The sequence below is a fragment of the Cnephaeus nilssonii genome (genome assembly GCF_951640355.1).
Source record: "Cnephaeus nilssonii genome assembly, chromosome: 7".
NCBI lineage: Eukaryota > Metazoa > Chordata > Mammalia > Chiroptera > Vespertilionidae > Cnephaeus > Cnephaeus nilssonii.
Window position 1 is genome coordinate 101,121,504 of NC_137078.1, and position 25,801 is coordinate 101,147,304.

The 25,801-nt window shown below is 63.6% G+C and overlaps 1 protein-coding gene across 1 annotated transcript in view; it reads left to right on the top strand.

Annotated features, from left to right (window-relative positions):
- Positions 1 to 238: 238 nt before the first annotated feature.
- The window catches only part of AJAP1 (adherens junctions associated protein 1), an 86,684-nt gene continuing 61,121 nt past the window's right edge, over positions 239 to 25,801 (top strand). Inside the window, exon 1 of the mRNA XM_079778414.1 lies at positions 239 to 343. Within this exon, the coding sequence (XP_079634540.1) occupies positions 315 to 343 (29 nt within the window). The 5' untranslated portion in view covers positions 239 to 314. The remainder of the gene's footprint in view (positions 344 to 25,801) is intronic.

Consider the following 25,801-nt stretch of genomic DNA (forward strand, 5'->3'; position numbering starts at 1 on the left):
GGTCGCCCCGTCCCCGCGGGCCTCGCCGCGGTCTTCGCGGGGCTTTCCCCAGAGGGGGCTGCCGGTCCGCGCCCCGGGGGAGGATGTGCGCCCCCGCGGGCCGCCCAGCCTGAGCCATGCGCCCCCGCGGCGGCGGCGCGCCGGCCGGCATGGAGCCCCGCGCGGCCGCGCTCTGACTCGCTGCGCCCCGCGGCCGGCGGGCGGCGGCGGACCGAGAGCAGACACCGGCGCCGCGGGACGGAAGCGAGCGGGATCGGAGCCGCGCGGATGGCCGGGGCGAGCGAGGTCTGAGCTCCGCTCGCTGAAACGTGACCATGTGGATTCAACAGCTTTTAGGACTCAGGTGAGCGGCCCGGCCGGCGCCAGGTGCCGGTGGGTGCGTGGGTGCCGGGCTGGGCGGAAGGGCGCTTTCCTCAGGGTTGCAAATAAAGGGACCCTTCCCCGCCCCCCGCGAGCGGCCGTAGGGTGCCCCGGGAGCCGGGTCGGGGCCCCAGTCCGGAGCTCGGAGCTCAGCGCTCCGCAGGGAGCGGCCCGCTCTCCCCGGCTCCGAGCGTCCGGCGTCCGGGCAGGGGCGCGGGCGGCTGGCGGCGTCAGCCACGCAGTGTCCTGGCCGCCCCTGCGCTTCCTCCCCAGGGCCCCGAGCGCGGCGCCGGCCGCTGGGCGCGGCGGGCCGTGGACCCAGGGCGGGGGCCGGGGCGGCCGGGGAAAGGCAGAGCCGCTCGCCCCGGGCGAGAGCTCGGCAGGCGGAGTTTGAGGAAAGCAAAACAAAACCGCCTCTCAGCCCGTCTTTCCGCCTCCTCGGCTCCCGGGCTGAGCAGGGGCCTCCGGGGCTCCCAGCTGCCTATCCAGCTGCTTGCTGGTGACCTCCGGGCGCGGCGGGTGCGCACAGCTGGCGGGCAGCTGGGGCAGGAGACGCGGGGGATCTGGGGGCGCGCGGGCGAGCGGTCCTCCCCGCCTCCATCCACATCCTGAGCCGCCTGGGGAGCGCCCTGGGGCGGCCTGTGTCTGGGACTCCAGGGTGAGCTGGGAGGGACTCGGAGCCCTGGAGCCCGCGGCGGGGGGTGCCCAGAAAGACCCCTTTCCGCAAACTTTGCCCGCCTGCGTGGGCGCTCGGGCGTCCGCCTCTGCCTCTGGCGGCGCAGGGCCCAGCTTGGCACAGGGGTCCCTTCGCGGGGAAGGTGCCCCCCAGCCGTCACCCTCTTGCTGGGGGCTCCTCGGAGCTGGTGCGTTTGGGTCCCAGGTCGCCACGGAGAGAGCGGGGAGGACAGAGGTGGAGGCGGAAGGCGCCGGCGTGCGGTTCCCAGTCCGTCCACTGGGATGCACTGCGCTCCTGCGCTGGGGAGGGAGGCGAGCTGAGCCCAGCCTGCTGCCGAGCCGCCCCCACCGCCACCGGTCACAGCGGGGGGAGTGAGCCCCAGGGAGGACCCAGGGCGCGTCCTGGTTTTGAGAAATCAGAAGAGGACGGAGCTCGCCAAGCGTTTTGCAGCTCCCCGGGTGCAGGGGACTATGCTCCGTCCCGGGTCACGGCTGCTGACGGCAGCGAGTGAAAACTGTCACACGTTGTCATCAGCCTTTTTCTGGAAAGCAGCGTCCTTCCTCCCGGAGCCCCGCTTGTCTCGTTTGCTGCCTGGGCGTCAAGAGGTTAATGGCGAGGCCGGCGTTGGCATTGGCTCGGCCTGAACCTCTGTGTGTGCTCGGACTAGATAAGGCTCTGGACGCCCACAAAACGGACCGGGAGGCTTTGTCGGTGACCCATCCAGGCACCTCGCCCTCTGGGTCTGGGTCTCAGCCAGAACCAGGGCCTGGGGAACGATCTGGGGGTCCCCGTCGGACCCCGGAGCCCCTCTTGAGCCGCTGCCCGGCCCCTGAGGACTGCCTGCTGGCCAGTTATCTGCACAGACATGTTTTAATCTCTGACAAGGTGCCAGGCTGAGAGAGCGGTGCGTTTGATAAGGGAGAGGGGAGTCTCTGTCACGGAAGGACGCTCTGTCGGCTCAGGCTCCTCCAGCCGGCCTTTGCAGCCTCCCCGGGCGGGCGGGCGCTTCTTGGCGTTTGCTTTAGGAAACAGTGCTGTGGGCGATGTTGAAGTTTGACCTTTTGTCTTCTCCCTTCGCGGTGAGCACGGGCTTTTCTGGAAGTGGGTCTGGAAGGACGAGCTGTCACCTGTTTGGGAGGCTGACCGGCGAGAGCGCTGTCATGTGGGAGCTGTCCCCTCCCCGCCCCCAGGGTCTGCGGGCTCTGCCTCCCATCAGGCACGGGACCCCAGGGCCTGCTCCGGACCTGAAGGCACTCTTCCCTGGCGGTGAGCGTCACCTTGCCTGGCGCCCGGCTGCAGGTGGGACGGCCTCCTGCTGGCCACGGAGCCTGCCTGGCTGTGACAGGCCCATGGAGTCTGCGCCTGAGCCCCGGGGGCAGAGCCACGCGGTGGTCCCTGAGCGAGGGGCCCTCGTGCTGGTTTTCGAGACGGAGCCTGGGCTCCGTGTTGTGCGGGTTTGGAGCGGAGCCCTGCGGGGAGCCTCTCCTTCCAGGGGGGGACGGACGGGGTCTTTTCAAGCTGGTTTTTGTGCCTTTGGGGGGCGGTTGTAGCAAAGCCCTCAAGGTCCTTCCGTGCACACGGACGCTGGCGTCTCCTGGGGCTGCCCCAGAGCGGCTGCCCTGGAGGGAGCCCCCTCCGTGAGCGCCAGGGGCATGGGGGGCGGGGGGGGGCGCAGTGGAGTTAGGCTGGGGGGGCCTTCGGAGCTGCAGACCTCCAGGCGCTGCTTTGTCAGGGGCTCCTGCACCTGAGGCTGTTGACAGTCATCCTCAGGAGTTCAATGGCAGCCAAAGTCACGGCTCCTTCCCGCCCTGCCCCTCGGAGCTCTGTCTGTCCTCCTTCCCGGAGGTCCCTGGCCCCTCCGCTCTGGGAGGCCCTGGTGGGGGGGGGGTGGCCGTGGTGGGGGAGGAGGTGCGTGACAACATTCTCTCTTGCACTCTTCCTTCGTGGGGCACTTCGCAGCTGCCCGAGCACGCGGACCCCACGTGAGCCTCGCCGCCGGCCCGTGGGCTGGCTGTCACCAGCGCCCCCTGGGAAGGCCCGGCGGCTGGGGCGGTGCCTGGGCCTCGGAGGACGGGATGGGTGGACGCCGTCAGCAGGCAGCCCTCCCGGTGACTCCTGCCCCCGGCCGGCCATCCGCTGCTGTTTCCAAACCGGTTGCCGCGGAGTCCGGGGAGCGTGGAGGCTGTGGCTCTGACGGGGACAGTGATGCTGGGATGAGTCGCCATTTCAGGAGGCAGCTCACATCCTCCCACCTCGTGGCGCCCCCCTCCCCGCCCACCCAGCCCCACGGGGACCACGTCCTGGCGGAGGAGGGGTGGCAGGCTCCTGCCGTGGGTCCTTCCTGCCGATTTACTTGAATCCCCTGCTTCCTTCCTCCTGGGCCTCGAGGACGTGTGGGAGGGAGCAGGGCCGGCAGCGGGGGACCGGCCGCTCCAGGCCTCCCTGCCCTCCTCTGGGCCCTGGACAGGGAGGGACCTCCTCTCCCGACACTCCCGCCTCCTGGCCGGGGCACTGGGGTGGTGGTGGGAACCGCAGCACCCAGCCTGGGCCTCGGGGTGCCCACCCACGGACCTGGGCACCAGCAGGGTGTTGGCAGAAGTGGGCTGGGTGCGTGTCCGAGTCCCGCATCCCCTCGGGCTCTTTGCGGGCAGACTCAGGGCGCCTGGAGCGCGTGGGCACGGCACGGCCTGGGTCACCGTGCGGTGGGCGAAGGCCAGACCCCGGCCGACCCACCGGCACCGCGGGGCCCCCCGGGCGGCTGCTGAAGGGGGTTACGTAAGAGTCGCCTGCCTCCTGTGCACGTGCCAGCGGCCTGCAAAGGGCGACAAGTCAGGAGAGACGAGGCTGATGTAAAGCTGAGCCGGAAGCCAAATATATCCTTGATCTAGATCTTAGGCTTCCAGTCTGGCTCGCGAGGGTTTCTCCTGCCGCTGCCAGCCAGGCGCGGGGAGACGGCGGGGCCTGGGAGCCCACGGAGCCCCCGGCCCTGGACTCGCCCCTCTGAGACCCTTCCAGGAACCGGAGCCACACGGGGCGTCAGGGCCGCCGGCTGCGGTTACGTAACTCAGAGGGACTCTCCGTTCATAGAAAGTCAGAGGCGGCGGCCATCAGAGTGGGGCCCTCGCGGGGGGCGGGGGTGTGCTGGCTGGCTCCCCAGGGTCCATCCACATCCGGGCTGGGTCACACCTGCCGCCTGGGGGGGGCCTGGCTGCTCGCTCTCTGCACCCCAATCACCAGCCAGGGACCAGGCTGCTTCAATGCCAGCCGGAGCCGCTTCCAAAGAGTGCGAGGAAGGCCGAGTCCCCTGCCCCCCTGGGAGCGGGAGGCGGGGGGGTGAGGGGGGCCGGGCAGCTGTGCTGGGCTCAGGCTCTCTCTCTTCAGAAAGCACCTCAAGACCTCGCCAGTTTGGCTCAGTGGATAGAGCGTCGCTTGCAAACTGAAGGATCCCGGGTTCGATTCCGGTCAAGGGCACGTGCCTTGGTTGCAGGCTCCTCCCCGGCCAGGGCCCTGGTCAGGGTGGATGCAGGAGGCAACCAACAGATGTGTCTCTCTCTCATCGGTGTTTCTCTCTCTCTCTCTCTCTCTCCCTTCCACTCTCTCTAAAATCAATGGGAAAATACCCTCGGGGGAGGATCACACACAAAAAAAAAAGAAGAAAAGGAAACAAAGGAAGCACTTTCCGCCGGAGAGAGGCCAGAGCCCCCTTCACCCGTGGGGTCTCCCTAGTTGGCATTGTCTCCACTGACCCCGAGAGCCGGGAGTGGAGGCTGACCTGCGGCGTTAGCGAGGACCGGGCCCCGCGGCGGGGCCTGCGGGGCGGGGGCGGGGCTCAGGCTGGCGCTGGCACCTCTGCTGAATGCGGGCACTGGGCAAGGTGTCCCCTCCTTCCTGTCACCCTCCCCCCCGGAGAAAGGCGGGTGGCAGCCAGCTGGGCCCAGCCGTGCTGCGGCCTCCCCGGCCGCCGGCCCTCAGTCTGCCCGTCCTGTCCCCCCACTAGGACTTCTGCCAGTTGTCGCTCTGTCTCGGGGGCCGGCCACGGGGGGTCTGTCCTGCCCGGCGCTGCCTCTCTGGCCGCCCACCGTCCCAGCCCCGAGTGGGCAGCCGCCTGGGCGGTGTGGCTGCGGAGGGAAGCCAGGCTGGGGCCTCGCAGCTGGCAGCGTGTCCGCGGGGGGCCCTGGGGACCCGCGGGTGGGCTCCTGCCTTGGGGGGGGGGGGGCGATGAGCCTGGTCCCTGGGCGGGACTGTGTCTCATTCTTCACCGCCGCCTGTGAGGGGTGGCCGGCGCGTAGTGGACACCCAGGAGAGGCCTGTGGGGAGGACGTGTCCACGTGCCCGGGGCCCTGGCTCTCTCAGGCCTTGTCCTTGTGGTCACCCCTCCCTAACCTCCCACGGGACCTGGGGAAGGAGTGCCGGCCGAGGCCAGTCTTAGGTGGAGGCCCTGTTGAGACCCCAGCATTTACATCACTCCTTCGACCCAGCTTCCCGTGCGCACAGCCCCACCGTGAGAGGTCCGTTCCTTTGGCTCGAGGACGGGGTGTACCTGGAGGGCAGACATATTCAGGGAACGTGATTTCCTTGAGCTCTTACAGTCATTATCGGTTCACCCAAGGTTCTGGTCGGTGCCTGACCCCGTGGGTGGGCAGGTGGGGGGATGGGGAGGAAGGTGCGTGGCTGGTAACAGAGAAACTGCCCCAATCGCTGCTTTTGCTGACTTCACGCCCACCATCCGTTCAGGTCAGTCCTTGCTGCCTGGGGGCGCCCCACCCTGAGCCGATGCCTTGCGGATCCAGAAATGGGATTTGGGTTTCTGTCCTGTGGGGAGGGGCAGTGTGTGGGGGATAGAAATACTTGTATCCGGGTGGAGACTGCACTGTCCAGGAGAAATAGGGCACGGGCCACATTTGTATTTTGAAAAATTGCAGCAGGCACAGAAAAAGAAATAATAAAAACAAATCAACTTCAATGAGATATTCACTTTAACCCCACATGTACCAGATTATCATTTCTGTGTGTAATCATGTGAGATGGTATCAATGAGAATTAAATTCATGTTCTTAGCCTGGGCTCGGCCCTTGAATCAGGAGTGTGGTTTATTCTCACCATAACCCGACTGTGGGCTGCACCCCAGGGGCTCCAGGGCCCGTGGGCTCGCCTGCCGTGCTGGCCACGCCCCGTGGCCCTCGGGCGGGAGAGCAGCCGCTGGGGGAGCCCCGGCCCCCACCCCTGTCTGCTGTGGCCGCGCTGCTCTGTCAGGCTCCGAGGGCCCGGCCTGGCCACAGCCCCCCTAATTCAACAGTGGGGTCCACCCGGAGCCGGGGTGCGGCCCGAGCCGGAACAGTGAGTGGGGGGGGGGTGGCCGCGGCCTTCTTGGGCCCACAGTCTCGAGAGGAAGGACAGGAACCTGCAGGGCACTACCCCCTGGGGTGGCAGGAAGTGATTTGGGGGCCTGAGGCCGAGTGGCCGGGCCCCCGCACCTGTGACAGGCGTCAGAGGCGGCCAGGTGACGGAGGCCAGGCCAGCAGGTGCCAGAGCAGGACAGGCAGGGCCCCTGCGGGAGGGAGCGCTGGTCCTGCGGGGCGTGTGTCCAGGGTGTCCTCGGCTCCCACTGGAGCCACCTGGGGGGCAGGCGTCCCCGTGGCCCCCGTGAGCACGTTCTCTGACGGACGTGAGGGCGGGGCCTTCCTCGCTCCCTGGCACCCCCGCGCCTGTCACCGTGCTGACCGTCCAGCCACCTTGGGCCCCATGGGGGCAGGAGGGACTGTGAGTCACCAGGGCCACGTTTGAATGAAGATTTTTAGGACCATTGTTCCAGAGAGAGGGGTGTGTGTGTGCGTGTGCGTGTGTGTGTGTGTGGTGGGGTGTGTGCAGTGTGGGGAAGTGGGTGTGTCTGCTGGGCAGTGGGTGTGGGTGTGGTAGGTACAGGTGCGGTGGGAATGGGTGTATCTGCTGGGGAGTGTGTGTATGTGTGTGTGTGTCACATGGCTGTGGTATGTGCAATTATGATGGGTGTGGGTATGTCTGCTGGGGAGTGTGTGTGTGTGTGTGTGTGAGACGTGGGTGTGTGACGTGAGTGTGGTGTGTGCAGGTATGATGGGTGTGGGTGTGTCTGCTGGGGAGTGAGTGTGTGTGTGTGTGTGTGTGTGTGTGTGTGTGTGTGACGTGGGTGTGTGACGTGAGTGTGGTGTGTGCAGGTGTGGTGTGTGTGTGTGTGTGTGATGTGGGTGTGTGACGTGAGTGTGGTGTGTGCAGGTGTGGTGGGTGTGGGTGTGTCTGCTGGGGAGTGTGTGTGTGTGTGTGTGTGTGAGACGTGGGTGTGTGACGTGAGTGTGGTGTGTGCAGGTGCGGTGGGTGTGGGTGTGTCTGCTGGGGAGTGTGTGTGTGACGTGAGTGTGGTGTGTGCAGGTGCGGTGGGTGTGGGTGTGCGGATGACTGTGTGTTGGGGAGTTTGGGGGCTGGTGGGTGTCAGGCGCTGCACCTCCCGGTGAGGAGACCGGAGAGTAGAAGACCTTCTCCCACAGAGGAGACTGGCTGTGCCCACGGGAGAAGGAAGCAGCCACACGCCACAGCAGACCCCGGTGGTGGGCAGTGTGCGGGGGGCACCTGGCTCCGATGGGCTACACAGACACGGGGTGGGGGCGAGGTGAGGGGATTTGAGGGCGAGCCTGCCCAACAACAAGCCCCCCCCCCCCGAGCCTCTGCAAACCCCTGGGGGAGCGCCGCTAAGTGCCAGGCCCACGGGCACGCCCAGGAGGAGGGGCGGGATCGCTGAGGGCCCTGGGTGGTCGCCTGGGCCCCCTTTCACCCCGCGGATTAGAGTGAAGAGTGTGGACGGCAGGGTAATCCCGTGGCGTGGGAGTCCCGCCTCAATCGGGAGAACCGGAGTGGAGAAGGCTCCCCGCGACCTTGGGGATTAGTTCACGTGCACGGACTTCGCGGAGCGGGTCCATCCTCAGGCTCCGACGTTCAAACTCAGGGAACGTGAGGGCAGCTGGATGGCCGGTCACGTGGCTTCTTTTGGCCAAATCCGCTGGTGCACCTTCCTCAGATGGACACGGGTCAGCTGTGTGGAGGTTCTAGTGAACGGAGGGCGAGGAGGTCAGTCACGCACCAGCGGCTTCAGGGGCGGCGCTGAGGGTGGGCCCGGGGTCCCAGGCCCTGCAGGGCATTTTCGCTGCTTCCTGGGGTCCCTGGCTCAGGTTGGAGGCAGCGGAGATCGGGGTGGGGGGGGGGCGGGGGGAGTTCTGGCATCAAGACAGGGCTGTGGAAAGAAGGAACACTCTCAAGTCGCTTGTGAAGCGGATATTGCCCCGATAGCAAAGACAGCCCAGGAAAAGGAGACTGGAAACCAATATTGTTTGTGAAAATGGACCCCCCCAAAAAAAATCTATAATAATAAAAGCATAGCCCTAACTGGTTTGGCTCAGTGGATAGAGCGTCAGCCTGCGGACTGAGGGGTCCCGGGTTCGGTTCCGGTCAGGGGCATGTGCCTTGGTTGTGGGCACATCCCCAGTGGGGGGTGTGCAGGAAGCAGCTGGCTCTCTATCCTTCTCCCTTCCTCTCTGTAAAAAAAAAAAAAAATTAATAAAATATATTTAAAAAAATAAAAGCATAATATGCAAATTAGACCGGACAGCTGAATGACCTCTGGACGTCCTTCCGGACAACCTTCCGGACGAAGCTGGGGCTGAGAGGGTTGAGGCAACTGCACCAGGCCTCTAGTCCTTAATAAAATATTAGCAAATACAGTCCAGCTGTAAAAAGAAGTATATGCCAATGGGGTTTAGTCCGTGGATGCAAGGATGGTTCAATCTTTGAAAAATCCATCAGTGCCCTCTATCCTATGAAAAGGCTAGAGAAGAAAAACCACAGGATTGTATGCACTTGATAAAGTCAACACCCGTTTAGGATAAGAACTCTCCAGAAGGTCAGGATAGAAGGGCACTTACTCACCTCGAGGAAGGACATCTTCAAAGTCCGTCGACTGACGTACTTATTGTTGAGACGTTGGACGCTTCCCCCGAGGCCAGGGATGAGTTGAGGATGTCCACTCTCCCCCTGATATCCACCATCGAGCTGGAATTCTAGCCAGGGTGATACAGGAAAGAAAGGAGGTAAAGGACACCCAGAAAGGAAGGAATAAAACTGTCAGTATCTCTGTATTTGCTGATACAGACAGATGATAGGATTTTCTACACAGAAAACCTCACGTAATCTATAAGAAAAACCCTAGAACGGCCTGGCTGGTGGGGCTCAGTGGTTGAGCGTTGACCTATGAACCAGGAGGTCATGGTTGGGTTTCCGGTTAGGGCACGTGCCTGGGTTGTGGGCTTGATCCCCAGTAGGGGGCGTGCAGGAGGCAGCCGATCCATGATTCTCTCCCTCTCTCTCTTCCTCTCTGAAATCAATACAAATATATTAAAAACAAAACAAACAAACAAAAACGAGTGCCCTGGCTGGTTTGGCTTAGTGGTTGGAGCATCAGCCCACTGCCTGAAGGGTTTGATTCTGGTCCAGGGCATGTACCTCAGTTGTAGGCTCGATCCCCGGCCCTGGTCGGGGCGCATGCAGGAGGCAACCAATCACTGTGTCTCTCTCACATCGATGTTTCTGTCTCTCTGTCTCTCCCCCTCCCTTCCACTCTCTCTAAAAATCAATGGAACAATAGCCTCGGGTGCGGATTAACCAAAAACTCCAGCTATACTTTCTAGCTCTCTGTCAGAGATCAGCACTGGTTTCTTTTTGGGGTGTGTGTGACCTCTTTGGGGACCCTGGAGTTGGATGTAATAGCAGTTCTGGGGGATGTGCAGATGGGGGACGGGTAAAACGACTTTCTGAAATGTGCCGTGTGGTGGTTCTGCCCCAGTTTTGAGCCGCACGCGTCCCGCGGATGCTGTGAGCCCCGCCATCGGTGACAGTAACGAAGGGCCGGTGTGAACGACTGGGCAGGAGGAGCGGTCCAGGTCCGCACAAACCAGGTCAGCCGGAAACAGAGCAGCCTTTCTGGGCCGGCCCCGCCCCGCCCGGGCACGTGGCGCTGGGGAGGCTCAGGGACCGAGCCGGGGCGGGAGCCCAGCACAGGAGCCATGGCTCAGGCTCCCGCTCGTGCCGGCGGGCCGGGTGTGTGAGACAGAACGCTAGTCTGGCTGTGCTGGTCTCCGTTCAGGCTTTATGACCAAAGTGTGTGTGCCTGTCACCTATGTGTGTGCGTCTCTGTGTGCATGTGCGTCCGTGTGTGCATCTCCGCGTGCCTCTCTGTGTGCATGTGTGTCTGCGCGTGTACCCACATGTGCGTCTCTGTGTGCATGTGTATCTGCGTGTGCATCTGTGTGTGCATGTATGTGAGTTCGTGTGCATCCGTGTGTGCGTGTGTGGGAGCGCCACGTACACACACGCTGCATAAATGCTGCTGACTGGCGCCGGGTGGCGCGCTGGAAGCTGTGTGCTGGATTGGGCTCTGGGCGCCTGAGAGCCAATGAACTAGGCCCATCGCTCCTCTCTCTCCTTCCTCCCCGTCCGGCTGGGCGGCCCCGGAGCCTCCAGGCCTGCCCATGGCCCGGGCTCAGCGCTAAGTGACCAGCCACGCCTCTTCACCCCTGTCCGTCCTCCGGGTCCTCATGGCGCCCTGCAAGGCGGGTGCTGTTGCTCTCATTTTGCAGAGGAGGACTCTGAGGCTCAGAGAGGTTAAGTGATTTGTCCAAGGTCACACAGCAAGCTGTCGGAGGGCTGGGGTTTGAACCCCTTTCATGGACTGCGAGGTCCATGCACACGGTTTTCACTGTCCCTTATGGCTCCCGTCTTTTATGTAAAGTTTGCTTCTCACTTCCTCAGTTACACATTGCCCTTTTGAGGAAAAAAAACACGCAAATAAAGTAAATCAAAAACTCGCCCCCGCTGCTGTGACGTCCGGTGAGCACCCTGGGGGTGTGGCCCTCGCGGCCAGCGGCCCCGCGATCGGAGGTCCCCCTCCTCCCCCCCCCCCCCGGCACCGGCGGTTCTGAGTCCGAGGGGGTCATCTAAAGGGGAGATTATTTTGCCGGCGAGAATGAGCGCGGCGTCACACAGGGAGAAGAACATCTGTGACACAGATACAGTTATTCAATCTCGTTAATAATTAAAAATAAACACGCCGCTAATTCCGGGAGGCCCTCCCGGGAGCGCTCGCGAAATTGAACTGTGGGAGTGAATGAATGGTCACATGGAGAAAGTCGGGGTCAGGTGTCTTAGAATTCCGGGTGAGAGGGCTGCCCACCGTGTGTGCTTGTGTGTGCGTGTGTGCGCGCGCGCCTGTGTGTGTGTGTCTCTGTGTGTGTGCGTGTGCGCCTGTGCATGTGTGTGTGCCTGTGTGTGTGTGAGAGTGTGTGTGTGTGTGTGTGCGCCTGTGCGTGTGTGTCTATCGAGGTATAATTTATCTACTGCAACATTCACCGTTTTCAGAGTCCAATTCAGTGATTTTCAGAGAATCTGCCGTGCGTATAGCCGTCACTGGTCCAGATTTAGGACACCCCCCCCCCATCCCTCGTGTGACTAACAGTCAGTCCATTCCTGCCTCCGCCTCCAGCGGCCGCGCCTCTGGGTTTTGTCTCAGACGTGTCGTCCGGGTCCTATAGCTCCTGCCCGGTGCCAGCTTTGCTGTCTCGTTGGCCTCACTGCGCGAGCTGCCTCGAGGGCTGCCTGTGCGCAGCGGGTCCCTGCCCCCCGAGGGGCCCCCCTTTCTGGATCTAGCACAGCCCATCTCCGCGCCTGCTGGGGGCACAGGGCCTGTTCTCCTTCGAGGTGCGGACGGCGATGATGCTGTGAGCATCGCGGGCGAGTCTTTGCGGGCACGGGCTCACGATGCCCCTGCCGCCTGGTGCCCGGCAGCCACAGCCCTCGACGCCGCTGGGCCACGAGAGGCTGGGGGTGTGGTTAGCCTGGCGGGAGTGCTCGGGGGGGACCCAGGACCCCTCCTCCGGTTTGGACGGGCTCATGCTGAAGAGAAGGGCTGAGTCCATATGGCCCTTGTTCACGTGTCCATTCATCAGCAGTCAGCGTCCGTGGAGTGTCACGTGGGTCTCACGTGGCCCTCATCTTGCGCGTGAATACGGTTACGGTGGTCCCCGTTCTGCCCGGGCTCGGAGGTCCTGGGGAGCCCTGGGCTCCGTGGGGGCGGCTCCTCGCTGGCCTGGGCTAGCCTCAGATAGAGTGTTTCTTTTTAGAAAAATATTTGTTTATTGATTTCACAGAGGAAGGGAGAGGGAGAGAGAGAAACATCAATGATGGGCGAGAATCGCTGTCCGGCTGCCTCCTGCACGCCCCCCCCCACTGGGGATGGAGCCGTCAACCCGGGCCTGTGCCCCGGCGGGGAATCGAACTGTGACCTCCTGGTTCCTAGGTCACCGCTCAACCCCTGAGCCCCGCCGGCCGGACGTCTGATTGTTTCCTTCCCGGGGACAGCGGTGCCCCTTCAGGGACGCCCACCTTCCCGGAGCAAAGGCGCTCGGCCGCCTTGTAGAGAGGGGGGCCGTGAAGACGGGGAGCTCAGGGCAGCGCGCCCAGGAATCTCTCCCGGGTGGGAGGCTGACTGCTCACCCAAACCCCTTGTTCCCGGGAGGGCCTGTCCCCGAGGGAGCCGGGGACTTGAGGACCCCGATTCCATCCTCCCTGGGCCGGTCCCTGGGTGTGGCCGAGAGTCCTGCCCACCCGGCCCGGAGGGTCTGGGCTCTCAGCTGCCAGCCTCTCGAAGCGAGGGGGTGGGGGTTGGGGGGGCCCCTGCAGACCGGGGGAGGCGGGGAGGGCTCCGCGCTGGGCCCGGCGCTGGCGGCTGGGGGGTGGCTGCCTTGGGCTCTGTGTTGAGAAGGATTCCGAGTCCTTGAGGCCTAGAGAGGGAGACGTGCCCAGCCATGGCTCCTCACATCGGCTCTGGACAGGGGAGGGGAGCACGCCCCCGAGCCACGGCGGCCCTTCCTCCGCGGGAGGCCTGAGCGTGGGGCCTGGCGGCGGTCACGTCACCTGCCCTCACGCAAGGATGCCTCGCCTAGCGCGCTTCCTGTGTGCAGGCCTGGGTCTCAGCATGCCGTCTATCATAACTCAGCCTTACGGCACTGCCAGGGTGTGGGCCCTTCGCTGCCTCCCTTTTCCAGAGGAGGCACAGAGAGGCTGAGTGACTTGCCCAAGGTCACACAGCAAACGGATCCATTTGTCCTGCTCTTCCTGGTCTGGAAACACACAGGCACGGGATGTGCAGGTTGGGGAACACCTAAGGTCCCCAAGGTCCTGGGAAGCTCCCCGCCGCCCCCCCATCCTGTGTGTGTTCAGCTGGGAAGACAGGGGTGAGGTGGGAAGGGGAGGGGCCTCAGAGTCAGGGAGCCAGCAGACGTGGAGTCGCCGCCCCGGGCAGGCCTAGGACCTGGCTGGTCAGGCGGTCATTGCTGGCCCCGTGGAGGGTGACCAGAGACACTGAGGCCGGAGCTCTGGGCCGGGCCCGGAGGAAACCCCGTGGGGAGGGGCTCAGAACTGGCTGCCTGTCTGGTGTCACTCACCGTCGCTCGGGGGAAGTGGGCCCAGGAACACGGGAGACAGCGCACCCCCTTCCTTCTGTTCCCTCCTGCACTTGCTCCTCCCACAGACCCCTTCCCCCAGGTCCGAGCCCCCTGCCTCCCCCTAGAGAAACGCCCCCCCCCGGCGATGCTGGTCCCCTGCCTACGTGACACGTTGGCATCTGGGAAGAGCCGAGGAGCCCGGGGTGGGCCTGCAGCACCGCATCGCCGTGGAACTTTCGAGGAGGAGCGGGGAGACTCAGGGGACTTGGTTTTCCCTCCGAGAATGCAGGAGGGCCCTGCGTCCCTTGTCCATGCGTGGTCCAAGCGTGTGCCCTGGAGCTAAAGCCCTCTGCAGGGCCCGGGAGGACTGTCACTGTGTGTGTGAGTGTGTGAGTGTGTCTATGTCTGTGGGTGTGCATGTGTGTCTGTGTGTGTGTGGAGTGTGTGTGTGTCTATGTCTCTGGGTCTGTGCAGTGTGTGTCTGTGTGTGTGTGGAGGTGCATGTAGGTGTTGTACATGTCTGTGTATGTGTGTGTGTGTGTGACTGTCAGTGTGTCAGTGTGTCAGTGTGTCTATGTCTGTGGGTGTGCACGTGTGTCTGTGTGTGTGTAGTGTGTGAGTGTGGGTATGTATTGGAGGTGTGTGTGTGTCTGTGTGCACATGTGTCATGGGGAGTGGGTGTAGGTGTATGTGTGTGTGTGTGGAGGTGCATGTAGGTGTGTATTGGAGGTGTATGTGGGGGTATGTGTGTGTGTGCGTGTGGGTGTGTGCAGGTTGTGTGTCTGTATGTGTGTGGAGGTGCATGTGGGTGTGTGTGTGTGTGTGTGTGTGCACATGCACGTGTTGTGGGGAGTGGGTGTTAGGCTTCGGTGCACTTGAAAATCACCAATTAATAAGTTTGTGCCCCTTCATCCATCATCTGTCAAGCAGTTCAAAAACTTTAATTAACAAACTCTCCCCACAGCCCTCCCAGGTCAGGAAATGTCATTAGCCTGATTTCACAGATGGGTAAACTGAGGCAGAGCAGGGTGAAGCAATTAGCCTAAGGTAATGCAGAGTCAGCACCGGGCGCGGGGCCTCCCAGAGGAGCGTGGGCAGCCTGTCCTGGGGGGGCACCCACACAGCGCGGCACCCTGGCTCCGTGGCACCGTGGCCAGGCCTCTCGGGGCCCTGCCTGCCCTCTCTTACCCCTCGCTCCTTTCCCGTGACGGACGGGAGGCCCTGGCAGCGCCGAGAGACGCTGGGAAGGGTGGGCCTCACCCCTACCCTCCGTGCCCCGCAGCCCCTCGGCATTCTCACACTCTGTCTCGTACCGGAATCCCTGATCCTGCTGAGCCACAGCCCGGGGAACGTCTGTTGGGGCCACGGGCATATTTGGGTTCAGCGGAGGGACCGGGCTCAGCCCTTCCACCTAACGGGGCCCGTCTGAAGGTGTGGTTCCCAGCACCGAGCGCACGCGGCTTGTGCGCCGTCACCACGCGCTGGTCCGGATTGTTACCTTCAGGAGGAAACCTGGTCTTGGTTCGAAGTCACTCCCATCCCCTCCCACAGCCGCTGGCAGCCACCAGCCCGTGTTCGTCTCCACGGACGCGCCTGCTCTCAGCAGCCCACGGGAAGGAGCTCCGACGAGGTGACCCGTGTCTGCTTCTCTCCCTCGGCATCGGGGCCCCAGTCCTTTTTCACGGCCGAGTAATATTCCACCCTCCCATTGCTGGACACGGGAGTGCTCCCTTCCGGCTGCTGGGAGTGGTCCCACAGGGCCTCTTGCGGTCCCTGTCTTGGGGTCTCTGAGGAGCGCGCCTCGGTGCCATGCTTTCGGAACGCGGGCTTCCTGGCTGTGCACAGCCGTGCCCCCATGTGGCCTGAGGCCGTGCCCTTGGCCCCTCTGTGACTCGGTTTCTCACCTGAGGGTGGGTGTCCCCCCGCGTATGGCCAGGAGGGGGTGGCTGCAGGGGCAGCCCGGGCCGGCGGGCACCGTGACAGCGGCCCCTCCCGTCCCGGCAGACAGGCTCCGAGCCCGGGGGCCCGAGGACCGGGGAGGGGTGGGGGGGCGCTGGGCCTGGAGCCGCTGCTCTGTCTCTGCTCCCGACACATCCCCGGGGGAGGCTCCGCTGAGGAGCCGCTTGTCCTGACCCTCCACTGACGGGGGTCAGGGACCAGTCGGGGGCGGATTGAACCGGTGCCGCGGGATGGATCTCATTCTCCTGGCGTCCGCCTCGGTCTCCCAGACCTCGGACCCGAGCCGCGTGGCCTGCACACGCCCAGCTGACGTTTGTCCTGGTGGCGAGATTCCAGCCGGGCCCCGGGGACCCCTGGCACGTGGTGCCTGCCGCTTGTTCCCTGAGCAGCGTCCGGCTGGCACCGAGGCGTGATGCCCGCCCGGCCCCGGCTCCCGGCTCCCGGGCAACCGCTGTTCCCCCCGGGCGTCCCTGAGAGCCACAGGCGGCGTCTCCCGGCCCAGCTTCTCCATCGGAGGTTCCTGTCCCAGCAACCCCGTGGGCTGCCTGGTCGGGAACACGTGTGCACGCAGGAGCCTCGCCCGGTTAGCGCCCTAAATCCACGGTGGGGCTTCAGTGGCCGGGACCCCCGGGGAACACAGACAGCTGGTCAGCAGGCCGTGCCCGGTCTCAGAGACCCTCCCAGCCAAGGGCAAGGCCAGGCCTCTCGCGGGCTAAACCTTTACTGCCCGTGTGCTTTGCGCCAGGGTCTGGGCTCTCCCACAACCTCACTGTTGGGGGGGACGGGGGTGTGGCCAAAGCCACCTGCGTGCCCCGAGGCATTCGGGGAAGAAGAGCTGGAAGGTGGGCGGTGGCTCTCCGTGAATCAGCCGCGGGTCCCGTGCACGGGGAGGTGGCCGCACGCAGCAGCCTCGGCCCCCAACCGCATCTCCTGCGGGACTGGGCGCCGGCGCTGGAGGGAGGCCGCCCGTGGGCCCCGGCTCCGCGTCCTGTGCGGGGCCACCAGCCTGTGGTCACCCAGCGCCACCGCCTCCGTGGCGTGGGGACTCGCGCATCTCAGATCCGGTCCCCGCTGTTCTCGGGCTGCGGCTCCGCGGACCGGGCTGCCTCCCCGCCCGGTTCTGGTCCCTGTGCACCAGCCACGCCCTCCGGGCTCCTCAGCCTCTAGGCCCTGGCTCCTTTCCTTCCTTCCTCCCCCCACCAGTTCCAAAAAAAGACCATTTGTGAAGGGAGTGAAAATTGAGTTTATTTACGACAAATCCAAACTTGGCAAAGGTTTCCGAAAGCGGCCGCTGGCTTCGGAGAGGGTCTGGCCTCACCGGCTCTGAGACCGGGCGGTGCAGCTGGCCAGATGGGGGCTGAGCCTGGCCTGGCCCCCGGGCCCGATGTCCTCTCTGCTCCCCCCTCACCCCCCAAGAGACAGTGAGGCCAGCGCTGTCCGAGGGACTCTCTGGAGTCAGCTCTCAGATCGCCCACGTCGGAGAGAGAAGGGCGCGGCCTCGGAGCTCCAGGCCCGGGAGACCTGGACGCTCACCCGGGGGCCCTTCCCCTGGGGTCTGGGCGACAGGTCGGAGGGCGGGACATGGGGCTCATTGTCCCTGCTCATTGGACATTCAGGCTTCGGGCTGATGCAGCGCCCCAGGGGGCAGGCCACGGAAGGAACCTGAGGGTCCAGCCTCCAGGCGCCGGGACGTACTTGGTGCTGAACTCGAAGAGCAGGGACAACCCCCAGCGGTGCCGCCTGCAGGAGTTAGAGACAGCCACGTGGATGCGCGGATGCGCTGCTCCCGTTGGACGTGGGTAGAGGCGTGGGTCCCCCAGCCCCGGGGCGGGAGGGGCGAGAAGGAGAAGACTTCTCCAACTGGCACAGTGCAAGCTGGCACTTGCACCATTTAAGCACCCTGGCTGCTTGGGACCGACCTCTGTGTCCCCGTGCCCAGGCCTGGTTCCCCGTGACAGGGCGGCCGCCCCGTGGCCTGGCTTGTTCGCACCCAGCCCTGCTGAGCTTCCAGAAGTCCCCAGGGCGGGGTCAAAGGTGGCTGTGGAGATCCTGACCCACGCCCCTGACATTCCTCTCGTCCCCTGGCAGAGACCACCAGGAGCCACACAGAGAACATTCCAGAAGCAGGAATGACTGCCTGGAGGGCCCTGGTGCCCAGCGTTTTCTGGGGCTCGTGTGCTCTTGCCCCCACAGCCGCTGTTCCGATGCGTGTCCCTGGCCGTCCTGTCTGAGGGGCCTCCCCGAGACCCCGCCCACCCCTCCTGGCTAGGAAGGCACTTGGGACCCTTTCAGGGGCCTGGATGCCCTCTGGTTGCTTTTGCTGAAACAGATGCTCCGGAGAGCGGGGGCTCCTCCGGGTCCCAGCCCCCGACATGCCCGGCACGTCCCCACGGGGGGCACGGAGGGCGGGGCGGAGCGTGGGGACACCGGGGAGCTATTTGTCCACCCAGGAGAGAGGAGGCCTGAGAGTCAGGCGGGCCAGGGCCCTGGGAGCCGAGCGAGAAGGAGAAGACTTCCCGAACTGGCACAGTGCACGCTGGCACGGTGACGTGGGAGGGCCCCGTGGCAGAGCAGGAAGCTGTGGGCAGGAGCCGCAGGGGCCTGGGGTCAGCTCGAGGTGAGCAGGGCCCTGTCATTGCAGGAGGTGTCCGCACGCATGAGCCGCCCGGGCTGAGTGGGAGTTTCCCCGCCTGAGTTGAGTGACAGGTGGCAGGAGGTTGCAGAGTGGACACCCCAGGAGACAGTCGCGGCGGGGGGGGTGGGGGTGGGGCGGAGGGGGGTTGTGGTCCGTGCACGTTCCTGCATGCTGCTGGGATTCACGGCTTTTTGTAGAAAATGAACTGTTCACACAGTGGAGGCCCGACGGGGCCCGGCCAGCGGCTCTGCTGTCATCCCCAGAGGGGGCCCACCCCCCTTGGCCCTCCTCCTGTGCCAGGCAGAGGGCAAGAGAGGGGCTTAGGGGGGAGGGAAGGACTTAAAATAACTACATGCTTGGTTGGGGTGATTCAGGGGTTGAGCATTGACCTATGAGCCAGGAGGTCACCGTTTGATTCCCGGTCAGGGCACATGCCTGGGTTGCGAGCTTGATCCCCAGTGTGGGGCGTGCAGGAGGCAACCGATCCATGATTCCTCCCATCACTGATGTTTCTGTCTCTCTCTCCCTCTCTGTTCCTCTCTGAAATCAATAAAAAAAATATTTTAAAATATATAAGACAACAACAACAACTAACACCTGAGACCAGAGCTTGCGGCACGGTGGGCGTGACACGCGTGTGCGTGAACCTCCGTGTGCAGGGCTCTGAGAGCCGGTCGGTGGATATTCGTGGGCGCCGGGATTTGCCTCGTAAGAAGAGACCAGCTAACGCTCTGCATGCAAATGGCTTGAGACTCCAAAAAATGCACAGGTGTATGCGTGAGCGTGTGCTCGGGTCACGGAGAGCCGGCGGCTAAATATATCCGGTAAACGATGAAAACAAGCTGCTTTTCTGTGTCCGCAGCGGCCCGGGCGCTAGCTGCTGGTTCCAATTGGAGTGCTGATTTACCCATTTTTATAAGAAATATAAATAGCACATGATGTGGAGAGCTTGCTGCTCACACGAGGAGTGTGTTTTCTCCCCGTCAGAGGCTGGGAGCAGCCCAGCGGGGTGGGCGGCTGAACCAGCAGCTCCGGGGGAGCAGATGGAGACACCTGCTTCCTGTAGGGGCAGCCCTGCCAGTATGTCGCGGGCTGTGCCTTCCTCTGGCGCCAGGGCCACGCCGAGGTACTACTCCCTCCTGACTCTTCCCTGTGGCCTGGAATTCAGTGGATTCTTCGGGATCCAGGTGAGGGAGAAGGTGTATTTGTGAGTCATTTATAACAGTGTCTTGTACTAATTAATCTGTACCAATTAATGCTAATTAATCTGGCCCAGGCCCATGTGCCACAGTGCCTGGCCTGTTTCAGTCGATGAACAGTGTTTGTATTAGCTAGCTATGGCTGTGTAACAAACGACCACAAACTCAGTGGCTTCAAACAACACACATTTGTTGCCTTACACTTTCTGTGGGTTGGGAGCCCAGGCCTAGCTCAACTGGGTACAGTGCAAGCTACAATCAGAGTGTCTGCTGGGCTGCGGTCTCATCTGAGGCTAGACTGGGGAAGGGCTCACTGCCGCGGTCATGGCTGCTCCAGCACGCGGTTCCTTGGAGGCCCCCTGGCCGAGGGCTCGGTCCTGCTGGCTGTCAGCCCCTCACCCCGTGTCCCTCTCCAAATGGTAGCTCACACCGTGGCAACTTGCTTCTTCAAAGCCAGGCACCGAGAGAGTCCCCTAATAAGGTGATGGTTAGAATCTATGTAATGCTAGAGGCCCAGTGCACAACATTCGTACAATGGAGTGGGGGGTCCCCTCAGACCGGCCTGCACCCTTTCGCAGTCTGGAAGCCTTCGGGGGATGTCTGACTGACAGCTTAGGCCCACTCCCCGTGGGGGCAGGAGAGGCTTCCGCCACTGCTGCTGCACTTGCCAGCCATCAGCCCGGCTTGTGGCTGAGCAACGCTACTGCATTAAGCGTCTGCCCCCTGGTGGTCAGTGTGCATCATAGCGACCGGTCGTTCGGCCGTTCGGTCGATTCGCATATTACCCTTTTATTAGTATAGATTACCCTGGCAGTGAGTCCCCCCTCGGCTGCTTTCTGTTGGTTAGAAGTGAGTCTGGTTCCACCTGCTGGCAGGAGAGTGGCCTGAGGAGGCGTGGCCACCGGGAGGCAGGGGCCATTGGGACTGCCCACCTCTGGTCAATGGCTTCGTCTGGGGGGTTCCAAATACAGCGGAACCTCGGTTCTCGAACTTAATTTGTTCCTGAAGGCTGTTCGAAATGGAGTCACCTTTTCCCACAGAAATAATGCAGCCCGTCGCTGACACCATAGGCTGTCGGCGCCAACATGCCGTGGGTTGGCAACATGTCGCAGTTTTGGAGCTGCTAAATGTGCAAGCAGCGAGCCTCTTAGAATCCACACACACACGCGTGTGCACAGACATATACAGGGGCCCCCCATGTGTATTCACCCTTTGAATAATTATTAATTCCAACGGGTTACATCTGAACAAAGAAAAAGAAGCATCCATTGAGCTAGGAGCTGTGAAAGTGTGTATATACTTTGGGACACCCTGTATATCCATATGTGCACATATATGAAGCATTTATGTGTAGATAAGTAAAAAGAGAGGTGGTAAGGAATCGGCTCATGTGACTATGGAGGTGGTGAGTCCCAGCGTCTGTGGTCGGCAGGCTGAGACCCAGGGGAGCCGATGGCCTGCGTTCCAGGCCAGGAGCCAGCGGCCTTGCACCCCAAAGAGGATTCCGAAGGCCAGAGAGACAGGTTCACTGCGGCGGCGCCACGCCGGCGCTCGGACCAGGCGGCATCCTTCCGGCGGTGTTTTTGTGGGTCTGGGGGCTGAGGGGAGCAGAAGTGGGCCGTTTCTCTGCAGGGTTACAGCCAAGTGTCTCAGCCCAGAGTGTCCGGTGGAAAGGGACCCGTAGACCCTTTGTTCTGCTCAGACCTCCAACTGATTGGACGAGGCCCACCCACAGCCGGGAGGGCACTCCGTTTCCCTCGGTCTCTGACTCGCGCGCTCCTCTCACCCAGAGACTCACACACTGACCCAGCGTCCGGGCGCCCCATGGCCCGGTCAGGTCCACACATACATTCCCCATCACACCGTCACCATGGTCCAGGTGACCTCATTCCCTTCGTCGTTGTAGTCAGTCTTCACTGGAGGATATTTTTCCCATTGATATCTAGAAAGAGTGGGAGGGAGGGAGGAGAGAGAGGGAAGGGAGGGGGGGAGAGAGAAACATGGATGTGAGCGAGACACATCTATTGGTTGCCTCCCACATGTGCCCTGACCGGAGCCGGGGATCAAACTTGCAACCCAGGTACGTGCCCTTGACTGGGAACCAAACCTGGGACCCGTTGATGCGCGGGCTGGTGCTCTAACCACTGAACCACACCAGCCAGGGCCCCCATTCATCCTAATGCCATTTTCAAAGACCTATTTCCAAATAGGGTCACATTCTTAGATGTGAATTTGGGGAGGGCACTATTCACCCCACTACACCCTCCTGTGGGAGCGGAGGCTGGGAAGGAGCTGGGTCAGGGGTCAGCAGGCTTTGCTTCCCTTAGTCCCCGTGCCGAGGCCTCAGTGGTCCCTTGAGAACGGATGCCCATCGCAGGACTGCGCAGAGCGCCCTCCTGCTGGCCCGTCTCTGGCCACCATCCAGGCCACTGCCGTCCAGTTTGACAGGACGCTGGGCAGGGCCAGCTGCGGGCCGGGGAATGGCGCTGTGGCTCAGGTGCGCGGAGACTTTATATTTAGACACGGAAGGTCGTTTCCACCCCAGGAGGGAGGACAGGTTCGCTGCGGCGGCGCCACGCCGGCGCTCGGACCAGGCGGCATCCTTCCGGAGGTGTTTTTATGGGGACTCGGGGCTGAGGGGGAGCAGAAGTGGGCCATTTCTCTGCAGGGTTACAGCGAAGTGCCTTGTAACCTGTACGATATATGAGCTAAATAATAGGTCTTTGACATTAGAATTGGGGCGGATTTGGAAATATTGCAAAGATAAACTTCTGAGCAAGTCCTGCTGGAAATGGTGTTTCCCAGCCCCCGCTGCTGGCTTGAAAGCCGGAGGGGGAGCGTGACATAAATCAAAGAGACAGGTGCAGTTTTTGTGATTAAACAGCCAAACGCGTACAGAATGCCTCTGTCTGGCCGGACAGACACCGAGTGTGGCTCCAGGCGCTTGGCTGAAACGCCCCACTGTTCACCCGCCGCGCTGAATGCCCGCACTGTTTGGCCGAGCGCTTCGGGAGCCCGTGTTTTCAGCCGCACGGGCCGCGTGTGGAATTGCCACAGACTGCCACGGAGAGGGGGTCACCGGGCCACGGGCAGCGTCCCCGTCTGCCAGCCACAACAAGCAGAGGCGGCCAGGCATCTGCGGGGCAGGCCAGGCGCCGGCCACACCCGGCCCGGCCTGGGCAGGCGTCTGGGAGGGAGGACCCAGGAGGGGGCCAGGGGGCGGGACCGGCCGGCTGTTCGGGGTCTGGGGGTCTGGCCTGATGCAGGGCTGGGGTCGTCCACCCAGGCCTCTCTGCTCCCTCCCGGACGCCAGCTGGGCAGAGGGACAAGCTTAGACGGGGCGGCAGGTCAGTTCTCTCTCTGGTTCAGACGAAGCCCCCAGCTCCGCGGTGGGGGGGAGGCCAGGCCTCTGTAAACGGCGGGTCCTGAACGTGTGCCTCCCACAGAGGACACGCAGGTCGTGTGCAGCAAGGCCGCGCGCTCGGGCTCCGAGAGCCCCCGGTGGGGACCGTCGGCCACCTGTGACCTTGGGCAGGGGAGCCAGTTCTCTGCCTCAGTGTCCCCACCTGCAGAACTAAGGGATGCAGCAGCGGGTGGCAGCGTCTCAGGCCGCCCGTTTCAGGCACTGCTCTGAGCGCTGTGGTCCATCCTCAGCAACCCTGCGATCGTCCCATTTCACAGATGGGGAAACTGAGGCCCAGGCCCTTGGAGCCCAGCCGGCCGCGTGCAGGCTCCAACCGCATCACCTGCCGGAGTCCCAGCTCTGAATGAGCGGTAAGAGTCAGATGGCCGGGATTCGAATCTGGACTCTTAGCTGCTGTGTGACCTTGGGTGCGTCCTTCACCCTCTCTGTGCTCATTCCCACTATCTGTAGGATGATAACCCGTCCGGGGGTGGGGGAGAGTTAAGCTGAGGAATACAGTAAGGTGCCTTCCACGGTGCCCGTCTGTGCCCTGCAGGGAGGTCCCCGCCCCCAGAGCTGGGAGTCCCGCCGGCCCCAGGCGGCTCGTGGGACCAGAGTCCTGGGCCCGCTGTCCGTGAGTCGGGGTGGCCCTCAGAGCTTGCCTTTCTCTCCAGTTCTTGGTGAGGCTGGTGCGGGGACCCCTGAGAGCCTGTGAGCGGTCCACTCCCTTCAAGGGGGCCGTCTGTGACCTTGATGTGACCTCACAGGCTGGGCGAGAGCAGAGAAAGGACGTGCCCTTCAGGGCTATGAGGGAACGCAGCTTCCTGGGCGGGTGCCCGCCGCGGCGCCTCCTGGGGCCTTTGCCCAGATTTGGCCTCGGAGCTTGGAAAATGCCCAGTGGCCTCACTGGGCGGCGATGAAGTTGTCACCTGCCTTCCCTTTCATTCATTCCGTAGCTGTTTGAGGTCACTGCCCGTGCGCCAGCTCCCAGCGGGTCCCTGGGGAGCCCGGGCGGAGCCAGGACAGGAGCAGAGGGACAGGGATCACCCACCAGGATGGGGCGGGGCGGGGCGGGGAGCAGGGCCAGAGGAAGAGGAAGGGGGCAGGGAGGGGCGGGGCGGGGGGAGCAGGGCAGGAAGGAAGAGGAAGGGGGCAGGGAGGGGCGGGGCGGAGACAGGGAACAGCCCTGCCAGGCCAGGAAGCCGGGCCCTGGGTGTCAGGCCCACCCTGTGGGTCCAGTTTCTCTGGAACATAAGCCGGGGGCTCAGAAACCGGGCCTCTGCCCCCGGGTGGGTGGAGCGCGTCCCGATGTCTGGGGGCAGCTGACAGTTTCCTGCGGGAACGCACCCTCAGTCCCGTGCTGTGCGCTCAGTACGTCCTGCCGGGTTAGGAGTTCGCAGGGCAGGTGGGAAGGAGGCCGGAGACTCCCTTCTGTCGGGGTGAGGGGGCTACACGCACCTTCAGGGGCTGAGCCCCTGCTTCTCCAGCCGAGGCTTCCTGAGCGAGGGTTCGGGGAGCAGGACCCAGGGCGGCTCAGGGGCCTGCTTGGCTGCAGGGGGGAGGCCCCCGGTGGGGGTGGGGATGATGGAAGGGGACCCCCAGCAACCTCTCCTGCTTCTCAGACCCCCCTGACCCTCAAATCTGTCCCCTTCCCGGGATCCTGGGCTGGGCCGGTGCTGGCAGGCGCCTGGGGCTCATCACTGGCTCCCAGGTAGGGCACCCCTCATTTCACAGGTGGGAATGCTGAGGCTCCCAGGTAGGGCACCCCCCATTTCACAGGTGGGAATGCTGAGGCTCCCAGGTAGGGCACCCCCCATTTCACAGGTGGGAATGCTGAGGCTCCCAGGTAGGGCACCCCCCATTTCACAGGTGGGAATGCTGAGGCTCCGGCACGTCGACTTGTCGGAGGGCGGCTGGTACAGGCAGAGCGGGGCCAGCGATGGGCGGAGGCAGGACTGGAGGATCCGGTGAGCTCGCCTCCCGGGCCGCCCTGGAGAGCTGCGTGCTCCTCCTTCGCCCGGCAGGGCCCGTGGCGCCCTCCAGCGTGGAGTCAGGCCTGGCCCCAGGCGGTTGTCCTCTGCCTCTGTCACCTCAAGTCATCCTGGCAGGAGGACAAGAGACGGCCGCGACGCCGACCTCCTGCTGCGGAGCCCCCCCCCGCCCCCCCCCCCCCCCCCCCCCCCCGCTTAGCGGGCTGCTGTGGACGGCATGATAATGGCCTGGAAGCGTCCGGTGGCTGTCGGTCTGTCTATGTGTGTGTGTGTGTATGTGTGTGTATGTGTGTGTCTCTGTGTGTGTGTGTGTGTGTCTGTGTGTGTGTGTGTGTGTGTCTGTGTGTGACAGCCACCCTCCTGGGCACAGAGGCTAACGCGTGGCTGTCCAGAACCAGGAGCTGTGAAATGCTCCCGGCCACCAGTTGTGACAACAAGGGCGTGACCTTGGCGCGGCCTGCCCATCAGTTCTCAGCCTGTTGGGTCGGGAAACGGAAGACCGGTGTCATTCATGTGGCCCGTATGAAACCCGCAGGTCCTCGAGGTGAAGGCCACCGGCCCAGCCTCCCAGGGGGCGGGCGAGGCCTCCTGGGATGAAACCAGGGTCCGGCAGGAAGGGTGCCGACAAGCCCTCGTGTCACTAGCGCCCGCGTGGACGCTCCTTCAGGGGGTCTTCAATGCCGCCGTGATGGCTCATTTGCAGATGGTCTGCACGCTGCTAACGATTGGTGTTTCTCCACGTGTGGCAGCCACAGGCACAGCCGCCTGTCTCCAAGCTGCTGCTGGCAGAGCTTCATCCTGGGCCAGCGACAGGACCCCACCTCAGGGCAGTGGTCCCCCCCAGGCAGGGGACAGACAGGCTCAGTGCCTAGTGCACACCCCGCTGTGGGGCATCTGGTCCACCTGAGGCCACAAGGCGGAAGGTCGGTTGGCTTGGGTATCAGCCTCTGGAAGGCCGGCAAGGCAGGATGCATCGGGACGGACAGAGGGACCCAGGGCCCCCTCCTGGGGGTCCACCTCCTGTTTTCCCTCCGGGATGGCAGGCCTTTCTCCTCAGGGC